The following is a 13,495-nucleotide window of genomic DNA, read 5'->3' on the forward strand; positions in this document are numbered from 1 at the left end:
TTCAAATATCAGGGACCTGGAGCAGTTTGCCAAAGAAGAATGGTCTACAATTCCAGCAGAGCATTGTAAGAAACTCATTGATGGTTACCGGAAGCGGTTGTTTGCAGTTATTTTGGCTAAAGGTTGTGCAACCAAGTATTAGGCTGAGGGTGCCAATACTTTTGTCTGGCCCATTTTTGGAGTTTTGTGTGAAATGATCAATGATTTGATTGATTTTTGCTTCATTCTCTTCTGTGTTTTTTCCTTGCAAGCAAATTAAATGAAGAGAATAATACCAAAGAATTTGTGATTGCAATCATTTTCAGGAAGAAACTGAGTATTATCTGATAGAATTGCAGGGGTGCCAAAACTTTTGGCCAGCACTGTATGCATATGGCATTAGTCACTACTCATGAACAGGGTCATCAAACGATCCAGGTTCAAGAGCGCACATAGTAAACTAAAGGGGAAAGGCAAAGGCAAATTCAGGTCACAGTCCTAAGTAACAATACCAGGAAAATAGCGGATCACAGCAAAGGGGCTAGGCAAACGGATGGTCAGAACGAAGTCCAAGGTAAGGCAGCGATAGATCAATAAACAGAGAACAGAAATACAAGGCAAACCGCTTCATACTTTTAGACTTTCGGCAGCGAGGATTCTGAACCACCGTATTCCTCATCTATTGCAGAGATCTGGGACCGACAGCTCAGCTATGGGTAATCACCTGGAACAGGGAACACCTGTAGGAAGCTCAGCTCCTCCCAAACTCAGATTGGACGGTTGTGCTGTCCATCAAAAAACCAAACAGCTCAGCACGCCCCTGCGCCAGATTGGACGACTGAGCTGTCAGTCACCGCGTCCAAGACACACTGAGCGGAGGAATTGTGACAGTGTTCAGCAGTTTTAGGCACATTTGGATTAGTTAATCTCCAGCTATGCTTTGTAAATGAAGCAGTCATGTTTTTATAATCTCATACAACCCCTTCATATTTAGTTTTGTGCTTGTTAAGTAGTCTTATACCTGTTTACATACTCCTAAGCTTGTAAGGGATAAGAACACAGAGAAGTATCTCTACAACCACTTACAAGAAGATATATCCTTGAGCTGTGTGAGTGATATTATATTTTACGTTATGTTTTCTTATATGTTTTTTTCATGTTATGTTTTCTTATATGTTTTGTTATGCATTATGTTCCCTTAGATGTGAGCTATGGCGGACCTGGTGTGAAATGCCTAACAGTGGCACTCATATGTATAGTCTGCTGGGAAGACATGTATTATTTATGTACTGTTTAACCTTTTCCTTAAAGGAAAGGCATATAAATGTACATGCTGGGTATGCAGTCTGGTTTTGGTCGCAGGTGTACAAGGTGTGGTACTGTGCAAACTCTTTTCCAGAGAGTAAAACAAGGGAGTGATTTTGCCTCGTGAGCAGTATAGGAAGCCGGTAATTTATTAACGTGTGTGAGTGCAGCCAGACACCAGATGAGTTTGTTGGTTACTTAACCCAGTCCTTGGGACTGCTGGAACAGAGACACGTGAAGGAAGTGGCGGCTCTGAACATAGTGAGTGTTTACAGACCGCTCCTTCTCAGCGGTGAGGTAACTTCAAAAGTGGAAAAACTTCCTGACCTAAATCATTGACCCTGGGCAGGTACTGTGTTTGATGCCTTAAAGGGACTCAGTCCATGTACAATATCTGCTCAAACCAAGTACAGGCACTCAGTGCATCATGGCGAGGCCAAACATTTAAATACACCTCCCCATCTGCTTGTTTTTCATCTATATTCACCCTTCTCTTGAACCAGAGTTGCCAATCAAAGAAGAGGGGATGGAGAACAAGTAGGTGGGAAGGTGTATATAAATGACTGTCTGCGCCATGATGCATCGGGCGCCGGGACTTCGTTTGAAGAGTCATTCTGTGCTGACAGAGTCCATTTAAACTGATCTGCAGTGATTGACCACACCAACCTTCTTGCCTTCCAACTGTCCCTGGTGAGAAAAAATGATAATGTGTGCTCTGTTCAGGAAAGAGTTTTCAGCGTGGTCTAATGAGTGTAAAAACACATTGATTAGAGCAGAGAGCAGCGTGACAGTCACGGACAGTGAAGAGTTGCGGAGCGGTACTGAAAAATCTACTAATGTAGTAAAACTTTGTCCTTCAGCGCGCTGCCTGTTTCTTCTACCTGCACAAGTGCATTAGAAGCGTGCGTGGTGCGGAGGGATCAATGAGAAGCCGTAACATCCACAAGTTGGCAGCACACTTCTACTGAAAGATAGTTGAATAAATCAAAAGGGCAGCAGGGTGGCTCAGTGGTTAGCACTGCAGCCTTGCAGCGCTGGGGTCCTGGGTTCAAATCCCACCAAGGACAACATCTGCAAGGAGTTTGTATGCTCTCCCCATTTTTGTGTGGGTTTCCTCTGAGTTTTCCGGTTTCCTCCCACACTGCAAAGATATACTGATAGGGAATTTAGAAGGTGAGTCCCGATGGGGACAGTGCCCATAATGTCTGTAAATTGTCTGAATTGTAAAGCGCTGCAGAATATGTTGGCACTATATAAATAAAAAGATTATTAAAGTTTTTAGATAGGCTCTGACTTCTTTGAAAGTCAGGACCTAGGTATAACAAATAAACTCATATATATAATTAAATTTTTCAATAAAAGCTTATTTTTGCTGATAGGTAGTCTCCATTGTGGGTCTTTGGTTTGCATGTATTTCAATACTGCAGGATGAGAAGTTAACATAGTAGACACTGTTCCCAGCAATGACAGATAACAATATATAGAAGAATAACCTGCTCAGCAGAAATGAAATGTGACACCAACCGTGGACTCTAATAAACAGCATTAACTCTGTAGTCTGAGTGTAAAGCCTGGATATATTTTGGACTTTTTCATTGATGTGTGACTGACTTCTATGACTTAAAAAGTTTGTCCACCACTTTAGCTTTGATGACCTATCCTTAGGATAGGCCATTAATGTCTGATCGGTCGGGGTCCAACACCCGGCACCTCCACCAATCAGGTGTTATCGTGTCGGTGGCGGCCGGCCAGAAATACTCACTTATGAAGCTGGCCATCTTCTGACAGTGTGAGAGGCAGGGTACTACACATCCACCTCCTATTCAAATCGGTGAGTATTTCCGGCCGCCGACACCGATAACAGCTGATTTGTGGGAGTGCCGAGTGTCGGACCCCGACAGATGAGACATTGATGGCTTATCCTAAGGATAGGTCTTCAATGCTAAAGTGGTGGACAACCTCTTTAAGAAAAAAAGCAAGTGGCAATTGAAAAGAACTGTTCGGGGTTAACTTTCAGAAGTAATCATTATGGCCTGGACGTTAAGCCTTCAATGATCTGAAACTGCAAAGAATAATGTGGCCTGCCTCAGCGAGACCAGCCAGACATTTGTGTGTCTCCAAGGTGCAGTTGTGTCCCAAACATTACAGACTGTTCATACTCCACGAGACACAGTGCAGGGTGTGACCTACTACGAGGTGTTCGGTGATAACTACCCAAACTACTGGAGTTTGTTGATGGTGGATGCTGCCTGCTCTACTTCTTAGAAACTGTTTCTTATAATGTCAGTAACCTCCAAATTCTAGGTCACCATCGAGTAGTGTAACTACCAAGCTCAGTGCCCCAATATTGTATTGTAACCTGCCACGCTGAGAGATGGTTCCTGATATTGTGTAACCTCCATTGCACCATGGACGCCATTAATCCCGGAAAGATCTCACTGCCTTTTGATTGGGTCTGTCAGGTTCTGCCGAGGTGTCCTTCATTTTTCACAGCAAAAAAGTGTGGCATGCAACAGTGTTTTTATTTCCATAAAAAAAAGATGCAGAATTAAACAATTTTTTTAGGATCTCTTAAGAGTATTGTGCAAAATATTACCATTTACTGAAAGAATTTCAGTTAGGAAGACATAAAGAGGTTGGGATCTCTTCATTGATTCTGGTAGCCAATAGTCTAGAAGACGTTCAGTGTGTTTTCTAAGAAAATCAACTTCTTCTTGACGTGTTTTAAATCTGCAAAAAGTGAAAACAGAATATGTTTTGTTATGTAAATACAAGCTGAAGGGATACACTTTTTATTTTGTTTAGTCTTTAAATTAATTAAAGGGAATAAAGCAAGTGGGGTACATTTATCAAAACAAGTGCAAATAAAAAGGGGGTAGTTGACCATAGCAGCCAATCAGATTATGTATCTTTTCAAAAATAAATAAAGTAACAGTGTCTGAGCATGGATGGGAGCAGATAACCTCACTCTCTGAATACAGATCTTTGCTAGACCTGCAACTGCAATCAGTTACTAAGACAGAATGAACGACGCAGACAAGCCAGCACTTTCAGCATGGAGTTAGAAAAAAGCAAAATAAGGTAATGGATTTTATTATAAAAATTCAGAACTTTGCAAAGTATGGTCAATAATAAAAAAAAAAAAAGTTTAGTTACTCTTTAATAATAATGTCTCACCTGAAACATCCTTTTCTGTGTCTTTTCCTCTAAAGGTGCATTTAGATGGACCAAGCGGTGAGCAAGTGTTTGTAAGATTGCTTGTTTCCGATTACTGACCCGTGTAAATATGTAGGCAAGAACCCGACGAACGAGCTAAACTCTCATTCGTCGGGTGATTAGATTATGTATCGGCAGCACATTGCCTTGTGTGCCGACAACATGATGCTGTTTGGGGACAAAATTTTCATAAAAATGAACATTCTGTTCCCGTCGTTACTCATTGGCCTATGAAGACATGTCAGTAAGCGAGTGATAATCAACTTGTACATACAGTGATAAATACATACAGTAGTAAATTGGCGCTCGCTAATGGGCCAAAATTGACCAGTCTAAATGCACTTTGACACTCCCTTCCAATCCATCCTCAACCATGACGTCAAGTTTATCTCTCTTGTCATTCTTCTAATGCCTCTCCTCTGCCAGTTCCATCACTGGATAGTGGCTACCAATTGCCACGGGAATAATAAATGCTGCCAATGACAAACAAGTCTGTCCTCTACCTGCCCCCCCATACATCTCTGTCCTAGCCTCCTGAAACTCACACTAAATTTTTGGTACCAACCACACCCTCTTCTCTGCTCTCCTCTTGGCTGGTCCTTCCACTGTTGTCTCCAACTTTCTCTTTTGCATCCCTCATATTCTAAATCTTACTACCCCAAATTATTCTGCTCCACTATCTAACCTTTCTAAAGCAAACTGTTAACTGAACTCTTCAGAAACCGATAACCCCAATGTCACTACACAAATATTATTAAACTACTGCCCCTTTTCCATTTCTTTTGCAGAATGCAAGACCAGGTCCGTCTTTTTCTGTACCAGCTTGTCACTCCATTAGCTCATTCCTTGATAGGGCGTTGATCCAGGGAACTAGTCTGATTGGAATTTTTTTCCCCAATGTGGAGCTTAGTGTTTGCCACATGTTTTTTTTTGCCTTCCTCAGGATCAACATGTTAGGCTATGGGTTGAACTAGATGGACTTAGTCTTCCTTCAACCTTAGAAACTATGTTACTATGCTAGTTGTACTTTCTTGTTTTTATCGTTATTCATATTATGTATCCAAACCCCTTTGTATTTCATATGTATAAAGTCTTGGAACATAATGACGTTTTCTATACAGCAGTGATTGTGGCCCAGTTTACTCCTCCAGTTTGTAGAAGTTATATGTTGCATAACTTGGGTTTCTTAAAGGGGTCGTCCACTACTAGGACAATATCTTTTCATCCTGAATGTTTTCCCTGTTAAAATAAAAACACCTATACTTATTTCCCATGTCATGTGAAGTTGTCACGTGAGCCCTGCGCCCAATCAGTGCTGGCGTCACTGCCCCCGCCTTCGGACGTATAAGTAATGAAGAAGAAGTGAGCGGCCAGCCGCAGCTCTCCCATTCCTCTTGATTAGGTATGAGGATGAGGACGCAGGGCTCACATGACGTAACTCACGTGAGCCCCAGGAATGCAAGTACCGACAACGCTGGAACGCACCGGCACGGGAGATGAGTATAGGTCTTTTTATTTTAACGGGGGCAAACATTCAGGATGAGAAGGTGTTGACCTAGTAGTGGACAACCCCTTTAAATTTCATCAAAGTGAAACTTTCATAGATAATGGTGAACTACAGTATATAATTCATAGTCAGGATGGAAGGCGATGTCATTTTTCAGAGGAATATCTCCGCGAGCTGAAGGGGAATATTTACAACAACCTGTGACCAATCTTTATTCTTACCTGTAAGTTACCTTTTTCTTTTTCTTCTTTTGAAAATGAGCAATCAACCTAGTAGCGACAGATATGATTATTTCATATTCCTCCAAGGGACGCGCTCTGCTTTTGATATTAAAGAAGACGTTCTGTAATCCAGAGTTAATCTCCTTATAAAGAGGCTGATTCTGTAATGTCTCAGGTGGACTATGCCAGTCTAAAATAAACTTCTGGTAGATGACCTCCGATACTGCAAACAGACAAGTACAAGAAGTGAGCTGGGCAGGCACTGCTACGAGTGGCATTCATCATGGTCACAGCTTTGACATTTCTCTTTTTGTAATGACTTCCACAAACCTTATTTTTATGAAAGTTATAGGGTCATATTTTACAAACAAACTTTCTTTTATTTACTATTTTTGTAATGGGATTTTCTATGTATACCACTAATTCAGGGTTTCTTTACTTGTTAGGATGGATCTCTCATATTTTCTTTAGCTGTCAGACAAGGCACATGATGCCCCCCTCCCACAAAAAAAAAAAAAATTATATTCACATATAAACTGTATGGTAAAAGCTCTACAAATTGCTTTTTTTAAATATCTATTCTCTGAGACAAGATTGTCAATTTGGGTCAATGAAAATAGCGCAGCTGTATGTATGACAACCAAAGAAGACCTATAGAATATTGCATAGGCCTCACCTTAGAAGTCCAAAATTAAAAATAATCTTTCATTTTTCTCCTGATCCCAATATTAAATTAATCCATTAAGGGCAAAAAAAAAACAGAGAAAGAGAGATTTTTTTTGCAGGGTAAGTTAAATATTTAAATGGCACCCTTTTGGGGTACATAGAATGTATTTTATAACTTTAATTAATTGTATTTTTTTATAGGGAGGATGTGAAAATAACTAATTCCACCATTATTATTTTCTTTTTACAGAATTCGCTTTGTGATATAAAAAAATTGTTATTCTCAGAATGGATAGAATTACAGTGAAACCACCTTTTTATATTTTGTCTTATGCTTTTTGCTACATTTGCACTTTAGGAATTGCTTTTATCACTGGATTACGTAGGTATACAGAAGTCGAGTCTACCTCCCAGTACGAGAAAAGATATTGCTTATTTGCACTGGGGGTCAGTGATGCAAAAATAATATTTTGCTCTGAAAAATACTACTTCTTTTGACACTACTATTCAAAAATAACATCTATGACACATGATCTCGATTAGATTTGGGCATCTCACAAATACCTTAGTGTCATCAGTTACTGCCAATTAACCACTGCTACTGACGTAACAGCAGCTACACATTGCACATCAGAAGATGGAGCCACAGACTACCATTTATACATAAAAGTTAGTTCAGTTTTTAATAATTTACAAGATAAAATGTATACAACAGCATACAACACCGCCATAATACAATAGGGAGTACAAAACACGAACAACAGATAAAACAGTGGCCTTGGAGCAAAGCAGGAATATATCAGCTCATATAAGTATGTATCCGTGTAAAAAGTGAAAAATATATTGATTCATACATGTATGCAAGAGGCTTGTGGTGGTAGCCAATGACAGTCATCATTATATAAAAGAAGTTTCCCTATTCCCCATAAAGCCAGATAGTGCATAAAAAAAGTAGAAAAGAAATAACCAAGTATTTTTCCCCTGATTTAGCCCATTCAAGCCACACAAGTCATTGTGTACTAAATAAGGAATGAAGAGCAGGAATCCCTCACTGTGTGCTGTGTATGGGAAACACCATAGCAGTTAGTCTCCTTCCACCAGCTCTGAGTCAACTGCCAATTAAGAGAGAGCCTGCTGTAGGGAAAACTGGTGAAAATGAAGAGTTCAAGATATATGACCAGGAATACTCTTAATCCTCATGTACATATACAGATTAGTCTGTAAAGTTACTTCAAAGTAAAATTACTAGAGATGGGTGAATATATTCGAGTGGAATTGACTTCTACTCAAATTTTATAAAAATCTGCATTCGGCCAAATGCAAACTTTTGTAATTTGCTTCGACAGGGATTCAACAAAATTGCGACCGCCATTTTTCTGAACCATGCAGGGTCATCAAAAGGATAAAGCAATAATGAAAAAAATACTTACACTCACCTTACTGCTCATTTCTCCTGCCCTTCCGCTCCTCATCATTACTCGTCCAGTCCTTGTTGCATCTTCTGATAGCCGCTGAAAGGGCTGAAATCTCCCTTGTGACATTATGACCTTTCTTGTCCTTGCGCAGATGCCGGGGATTTTATAATTCACGGCGGCAATCAGAAGATGCGAAGAGGACCGGAGAGGTGAGCAATGAGGTGAGTATAAGGATTTTTAAAATTTTCTACAAAAAACATTTATTATGCTCTTGGGTCAGGAGAGACCCTGGAGCACAATAAGGGACAATATATTTGAGGAGAAAAACTTCTCCATAAATCAAATTTTCCGATAATATCTGCACTAACAGGAGAATTTGAATTTTGCCTGATCCACTCATGTCTAATAGTTACCCTTTAAAGTACACCACATTTGTGTCGTAGATGCAACAACATCTAATTATAACATTTGAACTTCACGATAAAAGTTCTTGGCTTCTACAGTTGCTTTCAATACAGATTGAAGATTGATAGATCTCACAAAGATTGTAAAAATAGAGATACATATTACCGTAATTTGCCCATACACATCAATATTTTGGCCATATTTGACAAATGGTCTCAGAAATGTTTATTGGTTTAGGGGCTGGATTTTTTACTCTCATAAAATGGCATCAATATCATATTTCAAGAGTTCTTCAAATGGAATAAAAAAACGAAATTCAACTAAAATACTTACAATTACATAGGTGATATTAAGCAAAAAGATAAAATACCTTTCTCCAGAGATTTCGTCAGGTCACTTGTCGGACTGAAGTCAACTGTATCTTCTCTTTCCTATTTAAACAATTATAATATGGATTAGTTAAAAAAAAAAGTTTAAAAATAAGGAAAATAATTGGGCAATTTTAAAAATTGGACCAGTGTTTTGGATAAGATACATAGTACTTACTATCTGGCCAAAATATTTTTATGCTTGTGGGTGAAAACATATTGCAGATGTAGACATGTGTGCCTTATTAATTAATGTTCAACTCTCTGCTAAAACTGTTAGACAGTTGTTGACTGGTCGGATTTATGGTGCTTGGCAAGGTTGTTGGTAAATGGTTGCTTGCTCACGCTGACTGAAAGTGATTTCTGTCATGGCCTACGCAACATAATAGTGCAGCTACTGTCATTTTCTTCTTGTGAGCGTATTTCCTGTACATGGTGGGCCGGTGACACATGCACAAGGTTCGCGGTGACGTACTCTTCAATGAGGCATTCTTCCGGGCGGGTCAATCATCAGCAGAGTTTTGATGTTCAGAAATCGCGTCTGTGCGAGTTTGTGAGAATCTTGTGCAACTTCCACTCATACAGCACGCCATGTCGACACTCTATCAGGCAGCCGGGCTCACTGTCCACCAATGAGAGTACAGGACAATCCCCATTTTTGTCATCTGTTGTCTGTTGATGTGAGATTTGTTTGCATCAGTATATGATGGGCTAAAATACACACGTGGTCAAAATTGTTGGTACCCCTCGTTTAATGAAAGAAAAACCCACAATGGTCACAGAAATAACTTGACTCTGACAAAAGTAATAATAAATTAAACATCTATGAAAATGAACTAATGAAAGTCAGACATTGCTTTTCGGCTTCCACAGAATTAAAAAAAAAAATGAAACTCATGAAATAGGCCTGGACAGAAATGATGGTACCCTTAACTTAATATTTTGTTGAACAACCTTTTGAGGCAATCACTGCAATCAAACGATTCCTGTAACTGTCAATGAGACTTCTGCACCTCTCGACAGGTATTTTGGCCCACTCCTCATGACCAAGCTGCTCCAGTTGTCTCGTGTTTGAAGGTTGCCTTTTCCAGACGGCATGTTTCAGCTCTTTCCAAAGATGCTCAATAAGATTTAGGTCAGGGCTCATAGAAGGCCACTTCAGAATAGTCCAATGTTTTCCTCTTAGCCATTCTTGGGTGTTTTTAGCTGTGTGTTTTGGGTCCTTATCCTGTTGCAAGACCCATTACCTGCGACTGAGACCAAGCTTTCTGACACTGGGCAGCACATTTCTCTCTAGAATCCCTTGATAGGCTTGAGATTTCATTGTACCTTGCACAGATTCAAGACACCCTGTGCCCGATGCAGCAAAGCAGCCCCAGAACATAACAGAGCCTCCACCATGTTTCACAGTAGGGACAGTGTTCTTTTCTTGATATGCTTAATTTTTCCGTCTGTGAACATAGAGCTGATGTGCCTTGCCAAAAACTTTCATTTTTGTCTCATCTGTCCATAGGACATTCTCCCAGAAGCTTTGTGGCTTGTCAACATGTAGTTTGGCAAATTCCAGTCTGGCTTTTTTATGATTTTTTTTCAACAATGGTGTGCTCCTTGGTCATCTCCCATGAAGTCCACTTTGGATCAAACAACGACGGATGGTGCGATCTGACACTGATGTTCCTTGAGCTTGAAGTTCACCTTTAATCTCTTTAGAAGTTTTCCTGGGCTCTTTTGTTACCATTCGTATTATACGTCTCTTTGATTTGTCCTCAATTTTCCTCCTGTGGCCACGTCCAGGGAGGTTGGCTACAGTCCCATGGATCTTAAATTTCTGAATAATATGTGCAACTGTAGTCACAGGAACATCAAGCTGCTTGGAGATGGTCTTATAACCTTTACCTTTAACATGCTTGTCTATAATTTTCTTTCTAATCTCCTGAGACAACTCTTTCCTTTGCTTCCCCTGGTCTATGTTGAGTGTGGTACACACCCATGTCACTAAACAGCACAATGAGTATCTGTAGCCCTATATATAGGCCCACTGACTGATTACAAGATTGTAGACACCTGTGATGCTAATTAGTGGACACAACTTGATTTAACATGTCCCTTTTGTCATATTATTTTCAGGAGTACCATCATTTCTGCCCAGGCCTATGTCATGAGTTAAATTTTTTTTTAATTCTGTGGAAGCAGGGTTGAAAAGCAATGTCTGACTTTCATTTGTTCATTTTCATAGATTTTTAATTCATTATTACTTTTGTCAGATTCAAGTTATTTCTGTGACCATTGTGGGTTTTTCTTTCATTAAACGAGGGGTACCAACAATTATGACCACGCGTGTACATTTTCCCATGTTACACAATTGCAATGTATTTGTAGAAACAGATGCTAAACTGTGCCTGCATATAGCATCCGATTTTTTTCACACACACATTGAATTGGAGGCATATGCCTTTGATTGGTGTTGCTTCCTAGCAGTAAAGGGGATAAACTTTCTGTTATATACAGTAGTGTTCTATATCTTGTGTATAGGCTAATACTTATAGTTGGTATTCATTGGAGATGTCTTAGTCTTCTCCCATTTCTGCTTAGAGAAAAAGAAAGTCTAAGATAGAGCTAGTGCGTCTTGCCAACAACCTCTCCATGATGACTGCACATAAGAATTATGCTATAGCTGCAATTCATCAAATTGAGAAGATGAATTTCATTCTGAATCTAAGCATTATTTATTCTAGTTTTGTTTCCAATGCTTGGAAATGTTTAATGAGACCAAGACTGGCAAAGGAAGGAAATAAAAATCAGGAAGAAATACTCTGTCTCCAGCAACTTCTTCGGTCATAGATCTTTCAGATTCTGACTTTTCCAATGGTTTTGATTTAGGAATTTCTGAGGACTATTATTTGTTTCACAAGGAGAATGTACATAAGCTAATAAAGTCCGTCAAGTCTACAGTAGAATCAGACAAAGATATTGGGGGAAAACCAAAAAGGGAGGCCTTATATTATTTTCCTAAATCTGAAAATAGATCCTTTCCATTTCATCACTCATTGAAACTGTGGATTGAAATAAGACTGATGAGAAGTCTGACCCTGGTGCTAGATTTAGGACTGTCTACAGATTAGCTCCCTCTTTTGTTGAACAGTTGGAAACTCCCCCAGAGTTAAATCTAGCAGTGACCAAACTGGCTAGGAAGTCTATATTTCCCTCTGATGACTCTTCCCTTTTGTAAGATCCTATGAACAGAAATGCAGACTTTTGGGAGGAAACCTGGCATGGTGCGAAGAACTAAACAATTGCCCAAGTCTTGGAGATGGGGCTCTTTGCAGAACAAAACCTGAATCTCATTGACCCTTCTTGCTGATGAATTTAAGATGGATGAGCATTTTTTTCTTCAATTTCAAAGGAATAATAAGGGCCAAAAATCCAGGGAAGTTTCTCTCTTCAAACATCCTTTGCTACAAGCAGGAAGAACTTCAACCTCGTAGTGTTAAGGTACATTCTACATGCTCCACAGCAGCATCCCAGTTAGTTAGTAAATTAGTGTAGTGTTAGTGTAGGGAGTACAATTGGGGAAGGAAGGTGGAACTTGATGGACCTAGGTCTTTATTCAACCTATGTTACTATGTATCTTGGGCAGAATCCACCTATATTCCTATGGCTCAAATATGCAAAGCTGTAATGTGGTCAACACTGTCTACCTACCTTAAACATTATAGACTAGAAATGACAGTGAGCTCAGCCTTCAGCAAGATAGTGTTAGAGAAAGCTGCTCCTTATCCACCCCCCCCCCCTTTTCTTTTTTCTTTTTTATTGAGTATTAAGTCTCCTATACTTTGTTGCCATAGGATGTCCAGGAAAGAATAAAATTTGTTACCTGAAATTTTCTTTTCCTGGAGTACAGGATTCTCCCCCAATAATTGTTATTGCTGCATACTAACTCAATGCTAGTCTATTCAAAAGACCTTATATAGTGGTAGCCATTCTAGATGCTAATAATTGCTAATTAATTGTCACTTCTGTTGTATCAGGGAAGTAACCTTAACCCCATACTGTGCTGCGTATGGACTCCAGGAAACAAAAACTTCAGATAACAAATTTTAGTCTTTCTTTTATAGTTTTCTGGTGAAATTTTTTTTGAGGCTTGTAAAAAAGGCAATAGTTTCCAAGCACTTTACCTAAAGTTTTTCTATACACTCATGAATTTCTTCAATGCTTCTTTTTCCCTATCAAGGCTATAAGCCTGCAGATATGGGGTTAATCTACAGATTAACAGTGGTCTAAAGCCGTGCGGCCGCTGCACTGAAAGCCCGGCTACCGGAAAGAAAATTATTCCTCAGAGTCAGAGGGGTGATGGCTCAGCTACAGTCGCTGCTCAGTACATAACGAGCGGCGGCTGTAACCAGGCCCCGGCAC

General features: G+C 39.6%; 1 protein-coding gene across 4 annotated transcripts in view; it reads right to left on the minus strand.

Annotated features, from left to right (window-relative positions):
- The window catches only part of LOC141154771 (uncharacterized), a 135,905-nt gene that overhangs the window by 71,424 nt on the left and 50,986 nt on the right, over nucleotides 1-13,495 (minus strand). For 3 of the 4 annotated variants that reach the window (XM_073641167.1, XM_073641166.1, XM_073641165.1), the window contains 3 exons: nucleotides 9,085-9,145; nucleotides 6,229-6,451; nucleotides 3,881-4,014 (listed from right to left, as the gene is read on the minus strand). In XM_073641167.1, coding sequence (XP_073497268.1) covers nucleotides 3,881-4,014; nucleotides 6,229-6,451; nucleotides 9,085-9,145 — 418 coding nt within the window. Of the gene's footprint in view, nucleotides 1-612; nucleotides 712-3,880; nucleotides 4,015-6,228; nucleotides 6,452-9,084; nucleotides 9,146-13,495 lie in introns of those variants that run through there. The other variant, XM_073641168.1, reaches the window with a different exon arrangement.

Source organism: Phyllobates terribilis, unplaced genomic scaffold, assembly GCF_046119375.1.
Source record: "Phyllobates terribilis strain yellow unplaced genomic scaffold, ASM4611937v1 Scaffold_7__3_contigs__length_470593459, whole genome shotgun sequence".
Classification (NCBI taxonomy): domain Eukaryota; kingdom Metazoa; phylum Chordata; class Amphibia; order Anura; family Dendrobatidae; genus Phyllobates; species Phyllobates terribilis.